General features: G+C 50.3%; 1 protein-coding gene across 2 annotated transcripts; it reads right to left on the bottom strand.

Annotated features, from left to right (window-relative positions):
• Window positions 1–93: 93 nt before the first annotated feature.
• HCFC1 (host cell factor C1) lies at window positions 94–25,222 on the bottom strand. Of its 2 annotated transcripts, none has more exons than XM_081844502.1 (26): window positions 24,198–25,222; window positions 20,957–21,105; window positions 20,462–20,622; window positions 19,912–20,120; window positions 19,634–19,718; window positions 19,420–19,526; window positions 19,133–19,312; window positions 17,019–17,435; window positions 16,130–16,290; window positions 15,817–16,014; window positions 15,243–15,470; window positions 14,850–14,954; window positions 14,271–14,490; window positions 13,931–14,073; window positions 13,699–13,837; window positions 13,144–13,364; window positions 10,131–11,862; window positions 9,216–9,382; window positions 7,600–8,146; window positions 7,046–7,411; window positions 6,514–6,635; window positions 5,348–5,485; window positions 5,011–5,196; window positions 4,529–4,826; window positions 2,729–2,792; window positions 94–1,574 (listed from the first exon to the last, which is right to left on the bottom strand). In XM_081844502.1, exons 1-26 carry the CDS (start codon window positions 24,415–24,417, stop codon window positions 1,535–1,537), a joined length of 6,603 nt encoding a protein of 2,200 aa, XP_081700628.1. In that variant the 5' UTR covers window positions 24,418–25,222; the 3' UTR covers window positions 94–1,534. The 2 variants fall into 2 exon arrangements, with proteins under 2 accessions (XP_081700628.1, XP_081700629.1); XM_081844503.1 differs by having other exon boundaries at window positions 24,826–25,221.
• Window positions 25,223–26,185: the final 963 nt, after the last annotated feature.

Genomic DNA, 26,185 nt, shown 5'->3' with positions numbered 1-26,185 from the left:
GGGTAAGAGGGCTCTTCTCCCAAAAGGTAGCCAGAAACGCCCTAGTACTAGAAGAGGATGAGGGAAAGATCTAGTTTCACAGACAGAACCTGGTTTCCAAAAAAAGGAGGTCTTTAATTGTTCAAAATAGCACAAAAACGACAGATACGCAGCACTAGGGTGAGGGGGAGCGGAGGGGTGGACAGCCATGGGGAACTCCTAGGAGGACTGTTCCTGTCTCAAAGGAAAATAAATGGGGTAGGAGAGTAGGGTAGGGAGGATCTTAGGGTCTGAACAGGAAGGGGACACAGCGAAATACATTATAATACAAAAGACCAGGGCACAGAGCAAGTTGGTGGGGAAGGGGGTCTGCTCCTGGGTTTGTTTGCTATTTTTGGGAGGGGGCCTGCTTTACCTGCCAAATCTCTTTTGACAATGGAGAGGTAGGGCATAGCAGTCAGTGCAGCTGTTTGCTTTTCATTTTATAGCCTATTCCCCACCATCTCTGAAGAATAAGCCCTGACTGCTCTTCTCCCTTCCCCTCTGTGGAATGTCCAGAGAGGCAGCGAGTGGAGGGGGGTGTACATAGTCCTTTGGAGTGGGAGGGAACCTAGATCCCTGCCCCAACCAGAGGGAAAGCTGTACTTCAACAGGCAACAGTATTGTCCCGCAGTCTTGTTCCTAGCTTATCACCCTGACCTTGTGGGGTCAGGCTCCATACCTCCAAAACGTCTCCCCCTCCCCCCTAAAAAAGGTTTTATATAAAACGATGGAGAGGAATGGCAAGGCATTTTTGCCTAGACATGCCGCCTTGTGGTCTGGAGAGGGAAGAGCAGAGGGAAAAATCAGCTTGTGCTGTTAGAGGAATTGCTGCATGTGTAGAGAAGAGGGGGTGGGTTGAAGCCACAAGCGCCCTGGGCTGAGCATTTGAACAGCTGTTGTAGAATGAGCTGCATCCCCCCACCCACCCCCAAAAGTAGCTGCATTGGTGGTCCAACCACCTCCCGCCCCTCCCTCCCTCCCCAAACAGCAGAGACTCCTCTCTCTCCATTACCAACGCAGACACTAAAAACTAAACTAGGGAGAGGGTCTGTACAGAGGCAAGAAATGGAGGCAGGGAGAATAACCCTCCCACCCCCAAGACACAGGATGCTGGGGTATACAAAAAGAACTTCATTCCTGTAACTGCAACTTGTAAAAAACCCAACAGCCCCCCTCCCCCCATAACAATTCCCCCCTCCAAACCCACCCCTAACATCAGCGTCCATGTTAAACGGGGCAGCAGCAGGGGGCAGGGGAGGAACTCCAGTCCTTCTTCCCCCTCCCTAGGCTGGGGCATGGCATGGCATAGCATGGCATGGCACAGCGATGGCCCCTGCTTGGGGCTCCCTCACTTGAGCCTCTGCGTCCTCCGCCCCAAGAGTCCAGCCCCGTGGTGTATGAAATGTGCTTTCAGCGGTTCCATCTTCCTCCACACAAAGGGGCGGCTGACTGGCTGGGGGTTCAGGTGGAGGCTGTGGAGCAGGCAGGAAGAGGGGAGAGCAGGGGATGCCCTTCACTGCCCATCTGCTTTGGGCTTCTTTGGAGCGGTTTTCCTGAAAGAGGAAAAGAAATGTGTTGGGCTCATGAGCCAAATACTAGGCTAGGCCTGATGCACAGATTCAGAGATCAATTCCTAAATCCACATCTGCATAGGTATGTGTGCTCGCTCTCACTCAAAAGTGAATCTCTCTCACCTTGGATTGCCTATGCAGAACCGTTCCAGGAAGAAGCATTTCCACTTGGCAAGGATCCCATCTTGTGGTGCCCTCCCACCTAAAAATATCCTTCATGAAATGCTCTGTCCATTTGTGGCTGCTGGTGTCCATCTGTCTCGAAAGACAATGGAGTGTGCTTCCAGGGGTGAAGCCACACCGCTGAAATAGCAGCACTAAAGTGACCTCCTCAGGGTGCAAGCCTGGTCATTAAGTACGGAGGTCCTGGGCTGCCCAGAGGACTACCCTCTTGGCCTCACTGATATGGTCCAAAGGAAAGCAGAGCACCAGCTTGGCTGCAGGAATTGCCGGAAGGAAGTGTACAAGCACCATCCAACCGTCTTAGGGACTCTACTCCAGATTTGTACAGGGTTTGCTCCTTAGCCTTTTCTTCTCCCAAATATATTCCACAAAGCAGCAGAGGTTTAGCATCAGTTTTCCTTCTCCTACATGGGCTCCCTTCCCAGGTGGACAAGCCCCATCTACCCCTCACGTCCCTCTACAGCACGTGCAGAAACCGCCTTCTTGACTGTTGGACCCACTATTGCTCATCTGCTCAATCCACCGGAGCCTGTCTTCGCAAGCAGGGAAAGTCCCTGACTCACTGAGGATTTGAGACCCATCGGCTACCCTCGCCTGATTTAGTTGGCCAGTCGAAGCAGTTCCTGGGGTGTGGCCACTGTCTCATGCTGACAGCTTCTAGAAGCCACAGGTGAGAGCTGATTGCAGAGTGAGGACCAAAGGTGAACAAACTACCCCGGAAGGAGCATGATTTGGCCCCTATCAAAGGTATGACCCTTCCCCTAGCACCCCATACACCCAGGCTCTGCCCATTCACAGCACACAGAAAAGGAACTTGGACCATCTGGGTTAAGAAATAGGAACTTGATTGGACCCACAGACTCCAGATGTCCCTTTCTGTACGCATTCCTTCCCTTCTCCCACTTTGACCTGAAACACAAACACTGCATGACTTTCCACTAGGAAATACTCACAGGTCGGGAGAGGACAGTGGCCGCTTGTTGGCTGGTTTTATCATGGAGCCATCCTTACTGGATTCTGTGAAGAAAAGAATGTGATGCATATACTGGAGGTGCAAGTCCCTATCCAGAGAGCCAGAGCACACAGCAAACTTGGGTACCAGATTCCAGCTCAGGTACTTGCACACAGCAAATAGCCAGAGATTAATAGTCCAGAGGGCAGCCCTATTCTCCTGAGACAAGCTGGAGGTTAGCTATGCCATCAATAGACCTCCTCACAACTGACCATTATCCATAGCCATGTTGCAGCATGCCAAAGAAGAAGGGGCTTTATACAGTTATAAAGCGTGAGCTGTCTTAGCCAATACTATGAACACCACACACTGTGACTTGCCATCAAATATGCTTAACCATTCTCAAAACATGTGATGAATTACAAGAGAAATGGGGGACAAAAATGTCTGCCCAAACCTCAATTCATGGGTTGGCAGTGTCTTGGGAGCAGGAGAGTGCGGTCCAATAAGGTTATATTGCAGGCTGGAGTTGGTCTGCAACCCTTTAATTGGCCAACCCCGAGAATCACCTAACCTCAGAAAGGTCTAATTTGACATCCCAATAGGCAGAAATATGCAATGGTGAGTAATCCTTTCCATTACAGGTCCCAACTGATTCCCCCCCCCCCCATCCTCTCAACTGATGAGTATTCTTGGCCTCAGTTCAACCAATGTAGTGGAACGTGTTCCACAACGTAATGTTTTATATAGAGTCTAACTTTGTACATATCCCACATAGCAGACTGCCCACCCAGGCCATTCTTGTCTATTTTGCCTGGCAGTGGCTTCCCAGTGTCTCAGGCAGAAGCCTTTCAAGCCACCTTCTACCCAAAACCCTGTTTTTAACTGGTGATGCCAAGCACTGAACCTGGGACTCGACCGCTGAGCTTTCACATAGTAAGTGGCAAAACAACAGGTCCTGCCTCAAGCAGTTTACAATTTAGATTTCCCAGTCTGAAGTGGCACTTCTTGAGCTGCCCTTAAGACTCCCAAGCTAGGAGCAAACTGCCCACTAGATGTTGGGTTATATATGTCATGCATTTACAACAGAATGTGGAACATAGGCCATATACCTGAGAACTTTGGGATCTTTTTTTAACACCCACCCACACATCCTTAGGAATATCTCTCAGCCACACTGGTGGTAATCAATTGAAGCCAATACAGTGCAGTGGTGGTGGGAATTTTGCAAAACCCTTCTGTCCCTTTTAAACTAACCACTCAACTCTCATGCCCCCTAACATCTCAGCAAAAATACTCAACCTGAGATAAAATTATGCAGATATATTTCATTTGCATAATGGGCTCAATATTTTAAATGTAATAGTACATAAACACAGTCGTACCTTGGCTCCCAAACGCCTTGGGAATCGAACGTTTCGACTCCCAAATGATTGAAAACTGGAAGCGAGTGTTCTGATTTTTGAACGTTCTTTTGGAAACCGAACGTCTGGTGGGGCTTCCACAGCTTCCGGTTGGCTGCAGGTGCTTTCTGCAGCCAATCAGAAGCCGTGTTTTGGAAGTTGAACATTTCAAGTCGAACAAACTTCCAGAATGGATTCTGTTCGACTTCCAAGGTACAACTGTATACAGCACTGAAAGAGACCAATGGGTCCTGGTAATTCATTGTTCCTTCTTCTGTAGATGGGGATACATTTAAGAGAAACTGCATTACCACCTCTCCATGAAGAAACAAGATAACAGGCTAGATGCTTTCTGAAGCCCTTCCCCAAATTCCTATCCTATCGCAGCAACCACTCACCTTGCAGCCACCGGACTTGTGTGGCAGGGCCGTAGCCCTTCTCGTTGCGGGCAGCAATGCGGAAGATGATGGCAGGCTTGGTTGTGTAGTCTATATGGGCATTGGAGAGACTAGCTGATTGCACCAGGCATGAGGGGCTGGGCCCACAATAAACTCGCATGAAGGCCAGCTGAGCGGGGGCTGCACTCTTCGGTTCGCCTGCCTGGGCACTCTGAATGGCCAGGTACACAGAGTACTCCGTGATCTTCCCAGAGGTGACAGAAGGGGGCTCCCAAGTCAAATGGGCTCCATCTGGACTCTGAGAAAGATACACACACACACACACACACAACAGATAGATTGAGGATTTGGACAGTTGGCTCCCAGCGGCCACACTGGGGTAGAGGCATTAGCTAAACAGGAGAAGCAACAAAGGTTGCCCCAGCTACCCCAGAACAAGAAGCTGACATAGCAAGTGACTGGCAGAATGAACGAGCACTGACCTTGCTGATTTTAATGGCGCATGGTGCTCCAGGGAAGCCAGGCAGACACGTCTTGAATGCTGAAATTTCACTAAAAGGACCCCGGCCACAGGCATTGATTCCTGCCACACGGAATTTATAAGCAGTACCAGGCTGCAGTTCCTGCTTCTTGAGTTGAGAATAATCGGGTATGGTGCCCGAGTCATCCTGCAGGGAGAAGAGCAGTGAGAAGGGGACTTGAGGACCACCTTGATGGTTGTAGGAACAAAGGATGAGAGACATGATGGCAGCAAAGATTTGAATCTTCAAACTATATGCATCATTAGAAGAAAGCAAAAGATAGGTGAAGGTCACTTACTTCTGTGGCAGGCGCATCATCAGGAGGCAGGAAGTAGTGTGTCACCATCATGTTGGTTGCTTTAACAACACCCACATCAAACCACTGATTCTCCTTCTTCACAACCACCTTTGGAGGCTGAGCGGGAGGTTCTGGTTTCTAAACAGGGTGGGAGAACAGAGGGTGAGTTCTGGGAAGCTGAAAAAAAAACTTTCAATACTCTCTGTGAGACTTCTTTCTTGTCTGGGGTGATTGAGGTAAGGATTGGGTTATATCTCCCAACTGCCTTGGAAGGCAGGGAAGCTGCACAATTAGATTTTAGCTTATTACCAATCCCAAAGGATCCTCCTCCCGTCAGCTGCCAAGCCTTAAGACAGGCAGAATGCTGAAACTCTCCCTTTTGAGGCAAAAACCATAGAGAAAAAGAAAAAAAAGGGGCCAAAGGGACTTCTGGAAGGCCCTGGCACTAGCTGAGGGACTAAGGTACATTGACTTGTGAGTTTGAAAATGTATAGTGCATTTCATATAGAATATGGCTTGGATGCCTTATTAATCTGACTAGAAACTTCACAGTGAGCACTCTAAGTTCCCTTTACTTCCTGGGATGACAAAGGCATCCAATAAAATGGGATTTGTCTAACCTATCCTATTCTAGGAGGGAATCGGGAAGAAATTTGAGCTGTGGATGGCATCTGCTGCAATAGAACTTATAGCATGCTTGTGCCAAAAGATGCATCTGTGAAGGTGAAGGAATCCATCTTGCAAATGCAGGGGTAGGGAACCAGTTTTGTCCAGCGGGCCAAATGAAAAAGTGGCCAATTATTCGCAGGCCGCATCTGGCAGGTTGTGGGGCGACCACCTGTTAATGCAAGCGGAGGCTGCAAAATGCCACTAGGAGCATACAGCATAGTATTCTGTGAAAGCAGGAAGAGAGAAAAACGCAACAACAGAGAAGGAGATGCTCAGAAACCCTTCTGCCCTGGCCAAAGGCAGGAAAAGAACTGATGCAGTGACTGCAGGACCAGCTGAGCCCAAAGCCTTTCACACATCTTCCCAGCCTTCCCAGGCAATGGGGGACATAAACCATCCTATCCTACTGGATGCCTTGGTCACCCTCATATGGAGAAACCAGTATCTCTCTACCCCCCCAAAAAAATCTCTCCCCCTCTAGACCCTCCTTAGCTTACCACTGGCGCTGCTTCAATCCCATTGGCAACCTCAGTCAGAGCAGCTGCCGCCTGCAGCTTTGCTGGGCTGGCCGCCGCCACCACTGGCTGTGGTGCCACAAAAGTATTAGAGGGAGCAAGGCCTGGAAGAGGAAAATCATGTTCAAAGAAGACAATAATGAAAATTTCAGACCTTGATCATTTGTCCTCCAAAGCATCTCTCCACCATTAGAGCTGGAGAGTAAAGCACAAGTTCCAAAACCTAATCCCACCTTAACCAAGAGACCCCCACTACCGAGACTGAAAAAGGGCGGAAGGTGTCCTAAACACTAGTCTCCACCCACCTGGTGCCCTCCAGAGGAAGCTGGATTCCCACCAGCCCCAGCCACTCCAGCCACTGCAGCTGACCTGATGGGTCAGCATCTTTGGAGGCCATCAGCTTAGGGAAAGGTTGGGTGTGAGACCACCCCCCGCATCAAGCAGCAGTCCATAGCCTCCTGCCACCAGAAGGCGGAGCGCCCCCACTCTACAGGACACATATGGCACTACTTACTCTCTGTGGGCGTAGGGGGTAATAGCCCAACTGTACTCGTAACTGCACTAGCCAACTCGTTGAGACCGTTGCTCTCACTGGCAGGGTCGTTGAGGCTGTCAGCAGGGGCCAGGGCTTCTGTGGGCAAGTGGGAAGGCAGCGGGTGCTGAGGTGGCTGTTGCTGAGCTGCCGCCGCGGCTGCTGCTGCTACTGCCGCCGCCTGAGCTTCCTGAAGCTGGTGCTGCTGCTGCACGAGGGCAGCCAGTTCTTGCTGGGTGAGCACAATGGGGATGGCGGTGGCCTGGCCCTCAGGGCTCTCCGAGGCCAAGTGGCCGAGCTCCGCTTGTGTTGCCGCTGCTTCCGATGTATCCATGGCCTCTCCAGGACCTGCAAAAATGCCAGAGGATGGAATTGGAGGCAGAACAAGGTTGCAGGAAAGATATATGCTCCGCTAACGCAAAGCAGAAGGGAGGGGCAGGAGGCTGTGCCCCACCTCAGCTGGGTGAATAAATATGTAGGGACACTCCCTGCCCAATAACCCCGGGGCCAATCGGAAGAGAGATGAGATCACTCACCCATTACAGCCTGCTGGGCAGCTTGCAAAACTGCTTGTATGGCCAGGGCTTGGGCCTCTTCGGTAGCAGCAGCTTGGGCAGCCGCCTCTGCAGCTGCAGTCACTGCCAGCTCCTCCGGCGTCAAGCCTGTCACCATGAGTGTGGTGGTGCCTGCCTGGCTCTCGGCCATCAACTCCTGGGGCAGTGCCAACTGTTCTACTTCTGAAGGTGGTGCTGGTGCTGGTGCTGGAGGAGGCGGGGGAGCAGGAGCAGCAGCAGGGGTCACCTGAGGCACCACCACCATGGTGACAGGCTCCCGGGCAGGAGCTGCTGGTGCCTCCACCACAGGCGCTGGGAGCTCTGGCGGGGGAGCAGCTTCAGCTGGTGGGGTGCCTGCTGTCGGTGCAGCGTGGATTTGCTCCTGAGGCTCAGATGCTGCTGCCTGCATCTCCGCAGGAGGCTGCAGTGGTTCAGAGGCTCCTGTAAGGGAATCTGTACTGGTGGCAGCTGGTGTCTCAGCAGGGGGACTGGCCTCCTCCACAGGAGTATCAGCCAAAGAAGAAATGTTCTGCAACAAGTAGGAGATGGTATTAGTAGCCTAGATGCTGGGGATGCTGGACCTGGCATCAGAGGCTGGGTGATGGAAAGGCAAACTTGGCATCATCTTTGGCGAATTTCTTTACTATGTCTCTGCCTCACAAGGTTTGCTAGCAGCTTTTAGGCAACTTGCAACATAAAGGCAGAATTGCTTATGCTGGATCAGAATGAAGGTCCATCTGGCCCAGAACTTTGTAGCTTAGTCAACCAAATGCTTTTGGGAAGGTTAGAAGCAGAGCAAGATGGAGCCAGCCATTCTATCACTTGTCCCTAAAAGGCCCCAAGCACAGCATTTCTGTTTAACAGTCACGACTAGGCATTTCAGCTCCCTGTTCTCTGGTGTGTATTTCTTTCTCATTTTATTTCTCTTACTTTTGAGGAATGAATGCTGGTACCCCTTAAGGATCTTTTGGCATGCATTTGGGGTAGAGTGTATTGTTATGAGGAGCCAGAAATGGAGCTTTGCAGGATATTAAGTTGTTCACACATAAATGTAACATGTAGAATGATAAAAAATAAAGGAAGCAGCAGGAATTAAAGCTTAGTTCCCCACATTCCTCTTCATTTTGAGTTCCAACTGAGAGAAAGATCAGGGACTGGATCAGCAAACCACCTAGGGGCAACTCTAGGATCAGAAAATGATGCACTGGGAGACAAGGTTCAAGGAAGGCTCCAAGGAGGAACTGTGCTGCTACTGCTGTGCTTCTCAATGGCCACCGCCAACAGGCCGAATAAACAAATGTTTCTCTAAACTCCATTTGTATTGCTGCATATAAAGTATTAGCAGGTGAGCATATGAGCAATGGGGAGAGGAGAAGCAGGAATAAAAAGGCGATTCTCTCCTCCACGCTCTACCCTAGTGACCACTCCCTTGTGAGCCCAGAATGAGTGGCTCAGTGTTGGTGAGTGTTGGAAGTTCCTCCCTCCCTCAAAGCCCACTGTGGGCCTTAGAGCCTCAACTTCTGGCATATCCCATGGAATAGATGAGGGTGGAAGAACAAGTTTTATTTCAAGCCCAGTTCTGGTTCTGTGGTTCTTACCGGCACAGAGGGTCCTGGCGGGGGTGTTGACTGTGTCACGGTGGTGACAGCCCTGGGCAGTGTGGAGGCAACGGTGGTTGTAACAGTACTGGGGCTACTGGCAGCTGGGCTCTCAGTCACAGTTGACTCAGGTTCCCCCTGTTGGCCATTGGTGGCAGGTGGCTGGTCTGCAAAGAGGAAATGGTTATGCAATGAGAACAAAGCCACAACTTTAGATTCCATTTGCCTGTTCATGTTCTCCAGACAGCAGTAAACCCAGACTTTGGTTCCTATAGAAGAAGAACCTATAAGGCAGCCAAACCTGCATCAAAGCTGGTGTCCTCCAGAGCATTTTTCACAGACCTCTGAATTCTGGAAACACATTTTCCACGAACTTGTCTGCCAATGAGTTCTATGTGTGTTGCAAAGGATTTCAGGGCAGTTAGAAAAATACATACGCTGTTTCTCCAAGGCACTGTAGACTCTCAGCATTATTCTGTGAGCTGAGAATGTCACCTGGGGTAAGCCCAACACTCTTCTGAAGAAGAGACGCCTGCCATTACTATTTCCCCCCTGAGTCCCTGACAAAACAGTTTTCAAAACACCTGCTCTTTAGAGATGCAGGACTTATTTCACTGACTGCATGAAAACAAGGATGCCAAAGGTGGTGCAAGAAGCCCAGTCCTACTCAAGCAGGAAGAGGTACTTGATTGAGGAAAACTGAATGTATAAAGTTAGGACAAATGACACAGGGACCCAAGCAGTGCTCCTGGTTACTGTGACACCATAAGGTGTCACAATATAAAGCTTCCAGAGATCCCCAGGGTCCCCCCCCCGCAAGCCCCGCCCCCCCCGCCTGAAAGCCACTGGCCAAGGCATCCAAATGCAAGTTGGGAGCAGGTGCCTCTCCAGAGTTCCTCTCCTGCCTGATCTCACCTTGATTGGACCCCATGGAGGAGGTGACAGTGGTGGCTGTGTGGGTCGTTCCAGTCTCGTGGGTCTCACAAGGAGGATTTGAGCACACTCTGGCGGTTGGGTTCTGAAGTGGTAATCCTTCAGTACCTGGACTTTCTCCCTCAGGGGCTTTTCCTGATTCAGAGCCCCCCACTGGCAAAGAGGTTGAGCTGGAAATGTGGGTGCCATCACCTCCGGTGCTGGACGTCATAGTAGTACTGGTGGAGCTCGTCTGCTGTGTTTCACAGGGTGGAGCAGCAGGAGTTTGCCCAGCACCTTCACCCTGCCCTGCGCCCATGTTTGACGTTGTGGTGGTTGCTGTGTTGGTGGTGCCAGTCTCATGAGTCTCGCAAGGTGGGTTGGAGCACACTTGCTGCCCTACGCCCATGCTGGAAGTGGCTGTTGTAGATGTGTTGGTGGTGCCTGTTTCATGAGTCTCGCAAGGCGGATTGGAGCAAAGTGGCTGTGAAGCACCCTGGTTTGATGTGGATACAGTAGCTGTGTTAGTGGTGCCCGTTTCGTGAGTCTCGCAAGGTGGATTGGAGCACACCTGGGGGCCTGAATCCTTGGCGCCTGTTTTGCTGGTCTCGCAAGGTGTGCTTGAGGGGGGCAGCATTGAACCTGAATCGGGCAATGCCGGCTGCACTGTGCACAGCTGCTTTGTAGGCAAATCTGCTTTGGCAGACATGGTGGTGCTGGTGGAACAGGTCTGCTGCGTTTGGCACGGAGGGTTGGCGGATCCCACCCACTCACCATCAGGCTGCCCTCGGCCCATCAGAGACCGAGCTGTAGTGGCAGTATTGGTGGTGTGGGTGTGATGGGATTCACACTGTAGGCTTTTGGGGGCTGGTAGTCTTTCGCTGGCCTGCACTGTGCTGGTGGTGCCAGAGGCAACGCTGGGCACACCAGAAGCTGAAGTAAAGCTCACCATCCGGACTGCACATGGTTGCTCAGTGGGCACATCTGCTTTTGCCGACATGGTGGTGCTGGTTGTATTAGTCTGCTTTGTCTGGCATGGGGGGTTGGTTGGTTCTTTCTGCTCACCATCAGGTTGCCCTCGGCCCATGTTAGAGGTGGCAGTGGTGGCTGTGTTGGTGGTTCCCGTCTCATGGGTTTCACAGGGTGGGTTGGAGCACACTAGCTGACCTGTGCCCACAATGGGTTTCACTGTCATGGTAGTGCTAGTGGCACTAGTCTGGAAAGTTTGGCATGGCGGATCTGCAGTCTTCTCAATCCTGGAGGTGGTGGCTGTATTGGTAGTTCCAGTCTCATGCGTTTCGCAGGGTGGGTTGGAGCACACCTTTTGCCCAGCACTCCGCACAGTGGTGGCAGTGTTGGTGGTGCCTGTTTCGTGGGTCTCACAAGGAGGATTTGAACATACCCGCACGACTCTCCCATTGGGCTGAAGCCCACCACCCTCTTGCCCCTCACACACAAACTGCACCTGGGTCGGCCCACCCAAAGTGCCCACTACAGTTGTTGTGGCTGTGTTGGTGGTGCCCGTTTCGTGTGTCTCGCATGGTGGATTGGAGCACACCAAAGTGACGGTGCCTGGCTGTGCGTCTCCCTGCCCGGATTCAGCAATTGCAACAGTAGCTGTGGGCTGCTCTGTGGTAGGCGAGGCCAAGATAGAGACGGGCAAGTCATGCACTGGCTGGGCCTCCACGCCGCTGGGTGTCGTAATCAGGGTGACTTGAGTAGGCTGGGACACAGGCTAGAGATAATAAGCAGAGACCAATACACACACGTTAGAATAAAAACCTCGGCCATAGACTTTTTCTGCACCATTAAAAAATAAGTCTTAGAACAATTTTACAAATTACTCAGAATGAGGTGGTGGAACCACACCAGCTCAGGATACAGTTGGCAATTATGTTTTTGAATGCTTCTCAGTATATAACGGAGAACTATTTAACATAGTACTCTTCTCTGCAGATAGAAAAAAATAGTTTGTGGGGAGTCGTCAAAAATATAACTCCCCAACTCATCTTGAATCTGAAGAACTATAGTCCATAGTTCTATCACCTCATTTTGTGTAACGTATAACAGCCTTGATCTTGCTTATAGGGAAAGTGGACATGAGACATGTTAAGAGGCTAGTTCAGGTAACCAATGGTCTGCAAGCCTCCACCAGGAGAGGACAGACTGCAAATCTTTCCTGCAGCATCATAAATAAGCAAGTTAAGGTGCTGCAGAGCTTAAAGTCTGTCCTCCTTCTTGCTTGGCCTTACAGATATAATAGCAGGCTAGTGTTCAGGGAGGCTATAATAACCCAAGGACAATGAATTCTGCAATAGGGTTTTATTGGGTTTTATAAACAAGAATAATGTCTCTCTCTCTCATGCACACATACACACTTGACACAAAGCTCACCTTGGGGTTTCAGATCTTGGACAAGTATTTGCTAGACCACAGCTGCTGTAAATTAAAAGACTGGGGCCATGAGAACAGAGGGAACTTTCGTCCCAGGGCCACTAAACCAAAGAGAACCGTTTCCCCCCTGCTTAGTTCCCAGGAACTGGTTTACAGGACTACATTGCACTGAAGACAGTGGGCTGTATCCTACTGTGTTGTTCAGCTTAAGGGAAGGCTTCTTTCAGCACAATGGGGAAGAAAATAATTTCCAGTAACTCCCCCTCCCGCCTCTCCAACCTCCATAAATATGCTCCAGAGAGTTGAGGGACTGATAATTGCTTCCCTCCGCATTTTGCGGACAGAAGTCTTATCACCAGCTGAGTGACACCCAAAGGTTCCATTTGGCTATCACAGCTAATAACCAACAAGAGAATCTATGAATCCGTATGTTCCCCTTTTGAAGCCACCTTAGCCAGCAACCATCTTGTTACAATAGTAAGCACCACAAGTTAATTATGTGTTACGTGAAGTACTTTGCCCACCCTAGATCCCTGGGCTCATCAATTTACTGGGAGGCCATGAGGACTTCACATTTATCAGGAAACAACTCCCCAGAAGCTCCCTCTGACCCACTCCATACCTGCATGGTGATGGTGGGAGTGCTCAGCCCTCCTGCTGCTGTCAAGGTAGTCTGTGCTGCTGAGACTGTGATGGCAGCTGGGTTGATGACCTGGCTGGAAAGTGTGGCAATGGTGCCCAAGGTGGTAATAGGTGTCGCCAAGGAGGCATTGGTATTGTGTCCCCCAGTCCCAGCTAGGCTGGTTGAGACTGTGCCAGTTACAGTGCCCAAGGTTGTGACACCTGGAAGAAGACGGAAAGGTTGTGATTGGTATCCTCCACAGTGTGCTGGTTTCAATGGGTCAGAAACCCAGTCTGTACCCCTAGCAGTAAACATGGGTTTCAAGGGTCCTGGTCAGTGTCCCATGAGGCTGCTTTTCTAGGGACATATAGACAGCATAGCAGCAAGAAAACAAAGCTGGCAACCAAATTTACAGCAAGCACAAGCCAAGGTGTAGCCAGCATTCTACCTAACAGGCAACTTACCCTCACAGCTGCTGGGGCTTCATAATGAAAAGCAAATGCATTAGCCTAAGTGTCCAGCCTATTGCTCCTGCCCCCAGGCCAGCACACTCACCTGTAGTTCCTTTCACCACCAAAGTGGTGACAGTAGGCTTGACAGCAGACACTGTGACAGGGGTGACAAGCCGCACTCCACCCATAGGGACTGTTCGCAGGATAGTGCCAGGTTGACCTGGGGCTCCTTTAAGTACCACCTGGAAAGGCACACATTTGACATGTTAAGAACTCGAGTTGCAGCTCAGGACAACGCAGCACTCAGTGCCCTCTCATCTAACTAGCTGATTCACCTGTGTTACACCCTGCTGCCCGTGACTTGTGGTCAGCTTGGGTACAGCCGTGATGATCTTGGCAGGTGTCCCAGTGCCAGAAGTCATCACTTTTGTGGTGATGATGGTGATGGGAGACTTGATCCCAGGGCTACTGGTGACACCTGGAAAAAAGAGGCAGAGCTGTAACATGGAGGGAGGGAGCTTTAACCCCTTGGGATAGAGAAACACTGAAGTCCTCTTGAAGCCATCCTAGGAGTGATCCCAATGGCTGCTGCACTTCCCAGCATCTTCTAGTTCCGCTACCCACCACCCAGCCAGTGCCATGAAGTACTGCTTATAATCACACTCAACTCCCTACCTGTGGCACCTGACTGGGTAATAATAGCAGACATGGGGATGGTCTTGATGATGGTTGTGGTGCCAGGCTTTGTTGTATTTGGAGAGACACTGCTGATGCCCAGAATGGTGGGCTTGGTGCCTGTACCGCCTGCCTGGGAGCTGGTGATGATTGTGGTGGGCTTGCCATCTGCTGAGGTCACCAACTTTAGGATAGTGCCAGCAGGCAGGGGCCCTTTGGTCTGGAGAAACAGAGAAAACACAGGGAATAAACGATGCACATAACAAGCATCTCAATATGCTTACACTCAACAAATAGGGAGGCCGTACAAAAAAACCTGAAGCTCTAGAAGAGCAAGAACCTAAATTGTTCACAAGAAGCAAGTAACAAAGGCCACCATGGAACAATTTGTGATGATCAGAAAAACTTAATATTGCTTTCGGTCCCTACAAGTCTATGCCTAAAAGTGTGTTGAAAATTAATGAGTGAGCCTCAGTTTGCACATCTAAAAGTGTGGTTGGAAGCAGCATCAACAGTCCAGCAAAGTGCTCTTGGGCTGGGGATATATATGGCAACCAATCCTATGTTGTAAGTTCTTACCTGTATTATCTGGGTCACAGGGCCACTTGATGCCTGGCCTGTCACAGCTGATGTCTGAACAGGTTTAGTCTGAACAACTGACATCACTTTACCCAAATTGGAAATCTGTCAGGAGAAAACAAGATTGGTTTGCCCCTGACATGTCCAAAAATGAAGGGACTTTCTCTTATCACTCTTCTCATCCTTATTGAGGAGAAGCTGGGTTAATAAAGTAGCTGGTAAACCTTCATCAATAGAGAATACTGAGGGAGAGCAGCAGCTCACAAATGCTAAAGGAAGGAACTGTCCTGTACAATTGCCTACTTTCATCTAGAGTGGAGTGTTTAGTGGGCTGAAAGATATATCTGCTCTCAGCTCCGCGCCCCCCCCCCCCCCCGCAACTTGGATACTTACCAACGCACTGCCTCCAGGTACTGAGATGGGACTTTTCACCAATGTGATGGTCTTGGTCACCCCTCCCACCACAGTAGTCATCACCTGGGCCTGCTGTGCTACAGTGACAGTGCCAGACTTGTGCACGGTGATGATGGGCCGAGTAGGTGTATTGGTGGTGGACGAAGACACCGAGGTGCCAACCTGAGCGGCGGCTGTCTTCAGCATGCGGGTTGCTGGGTTGCTCACCTGCATCAACATGGCCAACATGAGAAAAGCAAAGATCCCTAAGAGCAGGGGTGGGAAACTTGTGGCCCTCCCAATGCTGCTGGACTACAACTCCCATCAGCTCCAGTCAGAATGGTCAATGGACAGGGATGATCCAGTAACAGCAGGAGTAACCAAAGGTCCTCTGCCCTTGCCTTAAGCCCCCCACCCCCTTTTTTAAAAAGGGGCAACGAGGAGGCAGAAATCTAGGGTTTCATTCACAAAGCACAAGGAGATGTTGCCCTCTTGCCACCTGCTGTGTGCAAAACTGGTTGCAGGCTAATGAGCCAAACAGCCTCCTAACAGAGAGTATGGTGCAGATACTCACCATGACGGGAGAAGAGGCAACTTTAACTGTGGTGGGTAGTGTGGTGGTTCCCGGTGAAACAGCAACAGTTTTAACTAGGGTTGTGCCAGCAGGCACACTCAGCATTGTAGGGGCTGAAGATGGCGGAATTTTTTGAGTGGCAGCAGCAGCAGCTGCCAGAGCAGCCATGCCACTCATCTGGGGGCTACTGCCAATCACCTGGAAGGATAGGGAAGAGTGTCAGGAAGTTAATGTCCTGAAGTTCTTGTCTTAGGACAGAGAATTAGTTCCTTCCAGCACAGCCCCCCCCCCCATTCTTTTAAGCGATACTTACTGTCCCTTGAGTGTTCTGCGTGGGTACCACCATACGCACTCCGGCCGGCAGTGACGTAACTGTCACAGGCCCCTTCCCAGCCTGCCCTGCTGAACGCACCGTCACCAATGGAGCCCCTGTAGTAGCTTGTGGGCCTGTCACCTTCAGCACAGCTGGGACAGCTGCCAAGGAAGAGGACAAAACCAAAAGACATGTTTGTGTCCTAGATTCCTAGTTACTGTGATGGTTCTCAAGCTGGCTGCCCTCGCAAAAAGCAGTCAGTTGGCATGGAAAGTGTACATTTTCCTTTGATCACTTGCCCCAAGTGAAGTAAGTAATATCCCAAGAACAGCGTCCTCCCCCTTGAACTGGTGAGGAAATATATACACATCAATGAAGAATATGGAACTGGAAGCTTATTTTAAAAATAAAAATGAGGGCCTTAAAAGCACACACTGTTCAACGCAGCTCCGCTCCTTCCCGCTTCCAACTTATGTCCCCTTATGTGATTCACTGTTAGGCAAACAGACTCAGATATTTTTCTGAGGTGGGGGGTGGGGGTAGACATTGACTTAAAAGCCCCAAATACAGACTAGGATTTGGCTCTTATGCATTTCATTTAAAATATTTAGACCAACACACCCTACGCTCAAAGATGCACATGCTAAGAATCTTAAGAAATAAATGTTATTTTAATTTTGTTGAAGGTGTTCTGCTGTTCCTCCTTTGGGAGGTCTTTCTAAAACCTGGGGCTACTGTAAAGAGGGCCCTGCGGGTGGAGCTGCATGGCTCTTTCACCAGATGTTAGTGGGAAGAAAGTGTGTGCTTCCTGGCAAGTTTGGGATGGGGTATTAGTTGAAAATATAAAGAGTCCTGTGCTCCCTGCTGCCCCCTAGGATTTCCCGTTTACCTTGAGGACGAGGAGTGGCGGCGGTGGCAGCGGCAGCAGCAGCAGGCACAGGCATTGGGCTGCTAGGCACAGTAGGCAGCACCTGGATGGTGGTTGTGGTAGGTGGGGCGGCGGCGGTAGCAGCCACGGCACCAGCAGCAGCTGCAACAGCTGTGGTCTGGGGCAGCAGGGTAATGCCCATTTGCGCCAGGGGCTGCACTGTGGGGACAGGGGCAGCTGCAGCTGGAGCGGGGCTCTTGGGGGGGTTGACAGGCACTGAGGGCACAGGATTGGCAGCTGGCGAGGTGGCAGCTGGGATGTCATACTTCTGGAGCTGCAACAGGTAAGTGTCAGCTGTTGGGACAGAGCCCCAGCTCACTTCCAGGGAATTGGTGTTGGCACGAACCAGCTGCACCCGTGAAGGCGATGGAGGTTTCTCTGGAACAGAAGAATAAGAACAGATGGCATTAGGAAGAGGACACTGCAGGTGTCCCATCACATCACTCGATCCCATCACATTCCTTAGAGAACCTTTTCTCTAAAGCTATTCCATACCATTTCACACACTTACTCCAGGACACTACTCTAAAAGCAAGGGCAAACCAGTACAGCCCCATCAACATTTTCTTTTTAGCTTCCCAGACCATTTTGCAGCAGCAGCAGCATAGGTGCTGATGAAAAAAAGCCACCAGCATGTAAGCAGCATTATTGCCTTGGCTTGTTTCTCTCGATGGTCTAAATCTTGTTCACCTTTTCCCATTCTAAGACCCTTTTCAGGTGAACATATTTGGAAGTTGGGGGAGAATAACAGTGCATATACCAGGAGGCTGAAAGAAAACAATGCCAGCCAGAGGTATCTCTCCTACTGTGCTGATAGTTATGGATACAGGAAAATGTTCCTTTGAGTGAAATGCAGCTCTCCTTCCCATTTCTGCAGCAATTGGTGGCAATTTGTTGACAACATCTGACATAATGCCAGGCAAATATTGGATTTAGTTTAAGAGCAGAGGAAAAAACTTTCTCTCCCCTAGGCAGAAGTGGCTGGGATGTGGTAATCTGGATCTTTCCCCATAGGAGCAGTGCCTGAAGGGAATGGCACATTCTCTCTTGAGTCACAGAGCATCCACTGGTGGAGGGGACATGCAAAGACTCAGGAAAGTGCAGGGGACTGGGTGTGGAGGGGCTGCTGCCTTCTTTATTGCTGTAGGGATTTTTAGGGACAGAGGAGGGAAAGCTGGAGGGGCGCTTCAGGAAATGATTACAGGGGAAAGGATATGGTATGGGAAGGTGTGACAACAGTGTAAGAGAACATCTGAACCCTGACATGTGCATACTGAACAGAATGGCATACAACCGTGGAAGAGGAAGTGAAGAAGTTCCATTCCTACTTTTGCGGGGGGGGGGGGGGAGGTTGCCAGAAGCTTCCTTCATCCCACCTACCAGTGGGTCTGGAAAATAGTGACTGGAGTCTGGAGTCACTATGCCCACTGTTTGGGTGCTAGGTACAAATTAAATGTAGTTTGCTAGAGTAAGAAGCCAAATTCAGATTGTCTTTTCAGTCTACTACAAACTAAATATACTGCAGACTCCCTGCAAAGCAGTACAAGAGGGAACCAGGGCAAACCACCACATTCTCAACAATCAAGAGAGATGCTGATAGCAAGGCAACACCTACATGTTCAGAAAAGTAATACTGTAGATCACGCCCAACTGCAAATGGAGGAAGAGCATGCCTGAATGCTTCTCTACCCTGCCCCCCGCTGCCAGAAAACTAGCTTGTCAAAATATAGTCACCTTCTCCTAAAAAGCTAGCTGTTCACAGGCAAAGAACTTCTCATGTGGAGGGAATTCAAACAGATGAATTATGTTTATTACTCCAGAATGCAAGATGGCACTACAATACACACCACCTGTTTGTTGCCCCTACATTAGAAGCTCCTTGCATGTGTAAAGTTAGCTTCTTGGGGACAAGGCAAGATTAAATCCTGCTTCCCACAGTAAACATGCAGAGGGAGAGAGCACTCAAACATGCAATTCCCCCAACAGTGTCTACTTCTGCCATTTTACATAGATCTTCAGTCTCAAAATCTCCACCTGTTCCATAATGCCCCTGCTCCTACGTTGAACCCTCTTACCTGTCTCAAGGTACCATAGATCCTTGCAGCAAACCTGGTTATTCCAAGCTTTGCGGTACCCATCACGGCCACTCCAGATGTACAAGCGAGTATTGATAGCCACAGCACAGTGCCCAGCTCTGGCCCGTGGAATATTGTCCTCTAGTGTGTCCATCAGAATGGGCTCCCAAGCCATGGAGTCTGTGCAAAGACAGAAATACACACAGAGGCGATCAGACAGGAAAGGACTGGAGACAGGCGGGGGGTGGGGGGAAATGAAAGAATGTGTAGGACATCCTCCCACATACCAAGGTTGAGGCAGGCCAGGGTATTTGTGCATTTCCATTCCTTCTCATGTGTTGCCACTTTGACATCATCCATGACAAGAGGTACCCAGCCTCCAAATACATACATCCTGTCCCAAAGAGAAGAAATGGTAAACAAAAGTTGTGACAAGACTAGGAATTAGGCTTTCAAAAGCAGTGAGAAATCAGGCTAAAGAATGTCAGAGACAGGTCTTACTTGTTCCCAATAGTTGTGGCTGAATGCAGACTGCGTGGGAGGGGAGCCACCCCACTCAGGGTGGGCTTGTTCCACGTTAGAGATTCTGAGGGGAGAAAAACACAGCAAAGAGATCACTCCACCTGCAGTGCTTGATCCTGCCTCCCAGCCTTTCAAGATGCTGAGGCTGGAACTAGCATCCCTGTCAGGGCTCAAAAGACCCACTCTCTTCTAAGTCGGTACCACAAACGCCACCTCAATCTAAAACAAAGCAAATAAACCATTCCTGATGCTGTTACCAATGTCAAGGGTCCAGAGGTCACCAAGACGACAACCACTCATGCCACCGTATATAACTAGTTTGGACTTCTTGTTGTCCTTCTCTGTGTACACCACAGCAGTGTGGGACTCCCGTGGCGGAGGCAGTACACCATAAGTGATGGGGATGTCCCAGGCTACCACACCAGAGCCTGGTCGTAGCTCCAAGATATAGAGGTCATTCAGGTACCTGTAATTGGGGTGGGGGCAGAGACAGAAAAACAGAAATGAAAGCCAGGCCAGGCTCTTCTTTGCTTCCCAACTGTGTACCCACAGACACTACCCAGGCCTTTACAACCCCCTTCCTGTAGACAGCACAAGCAATATTTTCTCAAGAATTAAAGAAAAGTGAGGTGGGAACGAATAATTCGCTCAAATTCAACAACACCCCCAAGACCAGTGGTTCCCTTGCATAGGTCCCAGTGATGGAAATACAAGTGAGAAGCTCCAGTCCAAATTGACAGCAAAGTCGTTGCACCTGGAGCACACTACAGCTTGATCACGACACAGGGCAAGACACAAACACTATACCTGGGAATGTTATTCTTAGGGTCTTCACTGTCATTGGCCAAGCCCCCAAACAGGTAGCATTTGTTGCCCACCAATGAGAAGCTATGGCCAAGTCGTGGGCAGGGTGGGGGCCCATTCTTAGGCGTCTTGGCTTTCAATCTCTTCCACTCCCAACGGCTGGCCTAAAACAAAGTGCCATGTGGTTAAAGCAAGTGAGCAGTGAAGGATTTATTTTAAAAGCAGAACGTCTAAGCAGCAGGGAGAGTGGCTGGGAAGGAAAGGAGCACAGAGAGAAACTTCTAGAAGTTAAAAACTGGGTAGCCCTCTGCTGCTTATGAGACTAGTGGCCCAATACAGTAGCTGCAGGAAATAATGTGGGTGAATCAAAAAGGTAGACCAGGGTCTGACTTCCACAACTTAGCACTGTGTCAGTAGTACTGTGCAAGCCCCTTGCCTAACTTTCAAACCACCCCCCTTCCTGAACTGAGAACAGTCTTATGTCCTGCAGCCACTCACCTGCAGTTCATAGAGGTCGTTGCTGTACTTGCCATACTCCACCATCCCCCCAAATACCAGCAGACGGGTTCCGTCACAAACGAAGCCATAGGCCGCACAACCAGGAGGGATGTCTCCCCGCACAGCTGGGATGAACCACTGGTTTGTAGCTAAGAGACAAGCAGAGGGGAGTCAGAAGGGCTGCCTTAAACTCTGCTCAGATGCAAGCAGGGCTCAACCTTGAGCCGCGGAGGCACAGATGTGTGAATCTGGCTCATCTCTCCACCCCCTTGGCTGCCAATCCACCACGTAATGAGATATCTATTACCACTTGATTTGAAGACCTAAGCTGTCTTCATGCACTCACTGCAGCAGTGGCTTGCTTCCCTTGTCTCCAGACTGAGGATGACATGATTTGTAACAGAACCCCTTTCCTTGCCCTCTACTGGCATTTAAGCCCTACACTAAGCACCCCAGAAACAGGAAAACCTCTCAGCGAAGAGGCTTCACCTCTGTCTGGTGAGAATGAAATAAAGGAAGTACTCTACTAGCTAAACATCTTGGCCACAAAAGCAAAGAAGTCAAAATGAGGGAGGAGGCATTCCTTCCCAGTGCTCCTGGTGGATGCAGCACTCAGCAGCACAAGGCTTCTGCCAGCCAGAGGAACTGTTTACAGTGAGCAGAGCGGGAGGAAGCAGCCTATCAGGCAAATCAGAGAGAAGAAGCAACTGCCAATCAGGAAGCTGCCCCCACCCCTCCTGCCCAGCTCTCCTTACACTGCAAGACTCCAGTCACAGCAGCTCTAGAAGACGGGAGGAAGAGACAGACTCCCTTCCACATGCACTTGCAAACCCAATGCAGCTTCAGGCCACACATTTATTCCTGCAGTGAATTTAAGCTGCAACCCTACTTAACTAGTCTCAATGACCAAAACCTTATTATGCTGGAAGGCCTACCAGAACTACCCAAAGAAGGTTACACCAACCCAGCACCTTCACCCCTCTTAACACCTCGCTTTGACAACTAGCCAATGCTTCCAGGAAGGTCTCCGAACATCACTTTCATTTTGTTTGCCTGCAAAGACTGATTTTGCAGTACAAGAAGCAGTAGCATGAAATGACTAGGATTGAAAAAAGTTTGAAATTAAATTTAACACTAAGGAAAAACACTTGACATTTCCTGAGCTTCTTGAAGAATTCTTCCTTCATGGGGAAAAAATATCTTAAGCCTTGTTATAGATTCCACTCAGATCTCTGTGTTCCAAAATATCCAAAGTTGCTTTTTGTTTAAAATGAGGACTCTTCTCTATTTCATATGAGTAACACAAATGAAGGCACAAGTGTCAAAATCTGCTTCACTGTAGCAGAGAAAATGTTCATACTAATCCCAAATTGTGCATTCTAAGCTAGGAAGTCCACATAACCCATAGATCAGGAACAGAGGAATCACCATACTGTGCAGGAAACTAGGCTGAAGACGCAATGATGGTATGGTAACCCTTTCAGACTAAATAAGGACCTTCTGATCCAGAAAAGGAAATAACCTTTAATACTGTTCAAAATCAAAACATTGATGAAGACTACTTCTAGAAAGCCCTTCCAATTAATACTCAATTTGGTAATCTTAAGAGCTAACCTCTTAATCTACTGTTATTTTTGTAATTTAAAGAACTCAGATCACGCTGCAAGCTTACACTGGCAGGCTAGATGTCCCTAAACTAATCCTGGTATATCACCTGGGCTGAAAGCCTGCTGCAACAACGGGTCTGGGAAAATGAATTCACCCCCCCCCCCTTTGCTGCCTTGCAAAAAAAGGGAAAAAAGAGTGAACACCAATTGTGTCTTCCGAGAATGCGTATATAATGCCCTAGCTGAGCAGTAGGAGCTTCTGAACAACAGAGGCCCACCTGCCCCATCCTTACATTTTGGCAGGAAAACAGAACCCACATCACAACGTGCTCACATGCAGCTTAGTTTGAAGAAGCCAACAGACTCCACCCTGAGCCCAGACTCCCAATAAAGAACAGGAACAGTAGATCAGGGGTGGGAATCTGCTTGCAAAAAGTGACTTTTTCTGTTAGCACTCACGGGGGGGGGGGGGGGGGGATTAAAGCCAGCCCTGGGAAGGGTTTCAGCAAACTTCAATCTACAACTGACACTATGAGGCGTAAATGTTTCCAACTCTTGACACTGGAGATAAGGGTCTTTGACCCCTCCCAAATGGCTACAGGGTGGAATGTTCCAGCATTTGCTCTGAACCCACCACAACTTTCAGAGGCACTGTACTGGTGCGCGCTCTATATTTGAGCAAAGATACCAGACAACAAGGGGTTAAAAGCTGCAGCATTTGAAAGTTGAATTTTTCCCGCCAAGCCCTTGGGGGAAGAAAAGCTTCTCTGCCTGCGCCTCCCCCCCATGAATGCATGTGGGAACCAGGGTGTTGACATTGGGAGGAGGCAGAAAACATCGCACAGTTACCTCCAACACACTAGGGTTAACTTGAAAGTAGGCAAGCACTTGTGTCCTCAGGGTACCCTGAGCTGCATTCTAAGCTGGGTGCACTGGCTTCGTGATAGACAATTCTCGGGAATTTCTCTTTTTCAATCAAGCTGGGGCACATCTCTGTTTTTGCCAGACCACGCAGTCTCCCCAGTGCCACTGAGACTGATGATTGGGGCTCATGTGGCTGCAACAAGACAATCCATTTAAGATATGTTGCCAGTGGGAGATGAGCTCCCCTGCCAACATACCCTGATACGCCCTCCTGCACCCCCAAAGTTCAATTACTCCTCTCCGGACACCAACACAGAGGAAGAAAAGTTCCTAATGTAAAGTCCCTTGATTTCAACCTAACGGAAGACGGCTACAACGAGAAGACTCAAGCACATGCCAATTATCACAGCCAAAGGGCTGGAAGAAATTTAACCGCAAAGGAACAAGAGGGACTTTACAACTACTTCAACCTTCTAGCTCTTCCCCCCTCTATTACCACACACCCTACTATATCAACTTGCAGCTTTGGGGGAGCAAGAGTTAAACAATATAGCAATCTTAGCAGCCTAAACCTAAAACAAAAGTGGGAGTTATACATACATATATACATTTACACAAGATATGAGAGTTTTTACTTCGTGCTTTCTTGGAGAATTACAAGTCTTTCTGGGATCTATTATAGGCAAGCTTTTCATGATTTGGCTACAAATGGGGGTAATGCCCTCACCCTATGAACACCCTAGATGCTGTTGCCCATTCACCCCCCTTACCTGTGTTATAGACATGCAACTCATCCACGATGCCCTCGTTGCCCCCTCCGAAGACCACAATCAGCTCTTTGATGGCCACAGCTCTGTGCCCATGTCGGGGCCGAGGCACGGGGCCTGACCACCCAACCACCCGCTTCCAGCGGGGCTGGAGCAGCCCGGGGGTGGTCCCGCCACCTGTTGGGGAGCCCCCACTAGGGACAATAGCAGAGGCGGCAGCCATGGAAAGCACTTCCCAAGTGTAAGTCTCCTTCCTAGCGATCAGTCCTCTAAAAGCGCGCAACAAAGAGGCAATCCTATCAGTTTTTATCTAGAGGTGGTTTAAAAAAAGGAGCGGGGGGGGGCACTCTTCCAACCCACATGCACTCTACCTCTTTCGAGGTAAGAGTGGGAGTAGGAGACACGGCTGCTTCACTTTTTTCCCAGGGTGGTTGGTCAAAACACCCGCCTTAAATGGGGCACAACACCCCCCAAGTCCTCTCTTGACTACTACTGCTACAACAACCCTCACCGCGGAAACTAAGCCGGAGTCACTTCCTTGCTGCAACAAACTACTTCGGAGTAGTTGTGAAAATGAGATGCTGAGAAATGTATACCCCCACAAAAAAGAAACTATTGGAAAAGCAAATACCTATTCTTTTCTTTCCTATGTGGGGGGAGGAGGGAGGTTGCTGCCCCGAGAGCGAGCGGAGGCGCCCCTTGGCGGAGGAGCTGCTAACCCTCCGCTCCTCGAGTTCGGATTGCCTGGCGCGGCCCCCCCGGAATGCAGCCTCCCTATGGGGCAAACGCCCTCCCCGTGTGGCAGGAAGAGGGGTGGGGGCCGAAACAAAAACTGCCTCCTAGTTGCCTCCCCACTTTCGAAAAACTATTACCAATTGCCCTTCCGAGGGAACTACCCCGCGCGGGGCAGTTACTCCACCCCGCCCGCAGCAGGGCCCCTCTGCCGCCCCCCTCCGGCCCCCGCTCAGAGCCCGGCCCTGGGAGCCGCCATCTTGTGTTGCCCGGACGGAAAATGGCGGCCGCAGGGAGGGAGAAGCCGCCTCCCCCTCGTCCCCCCCACCCGCCGCGTCTCCCCCTCCGACCCTGCCTGCCCCCGCGACCCGGAGCCCTAAGCCAGGCCTCCCTCCCTCCGCCTTCCAGGCGCAACGGGCCGCTCGATCCACCCCCGCTGTACGGCACCGATGGGCAAGCTGCGGGCTCCAGGCGCCTTCACGCCGCCCTGGGAGCCGCCATCTTGCGCCTGTGAGGAGTCTCTCTTCCTCGGCAGCGGCGATGGGCGGGGCCACGGCGAGGTCTCCGTACGGAACCCCTCCCACCAGGGCGCCGCCATTTTGAGTGGGCGGGGCAGCCTGGACACCGCCATCTTTGTGGACATTCGGGCTCCGCCTCTTTTCTTTTGCGGACTTCGCTTCGTTTGTGCGGGAGACTGCGCGCCGCATTTTCATCGCGCTTACTCTCTTTTTTTTTTTAAAAAAAATAATTTGTAAATTTAACGCGAGTCGCCGGAGCCACTTCTAACAATAAGTTGTGTACCTAGATAAAACGTTTATGTGGGCGTCGCCATTTTGAACATGAAGCCCCGCCCTCTTTGCTTTTTTGGGGTGAAAACAACAACTGCCCCTCCTCCTGCCTGCAATTGGCCTCCTTGCTTACGCCGGCCACGAATGCTGCAGGGAGGCTCCATACGCTTCCCTCTCCTATAGCAACCCTGTGGGCGCCGCCATCTTCGATAAAGATGAAGGGCTTATCTTGCTTAAGCACGTGAACGCTCCTCCATGAGAAAAGAAATTTCTGCTCGCAGTGCCAATGGCGGATGCAGCGGATTCGCGCCAGACCTTTAAAGCACGTCCAGTGCACATATAAAGCGCGTGGCACTCCTTCCACCCCGCAACTCCCAAACACTTCATAGTTTAAGGAAGCCGAGGATAGCCGCCCCGTGACGGGAAAACTACAGCTCCCAGGAGTCCTTGGGGGGGGAGGTCGCGTGCTTT

The sequence above is a fragment of the Podarcis erhardii genome, assembly GCF_964252035.2.
Source record: "Podarcis erhardii genome assembly, chromosome: 17".
In the NCBI taxonomy this organism is placed as follows: Eukaryota; Metazoa; Chordata; class Lepidosauria; order Squamata; family Lacertidae; genus Podarcis; species Podarcis erhardii.
This window is presented reverse-complemented; position numbering and strand designations above follow the sequence as displayed.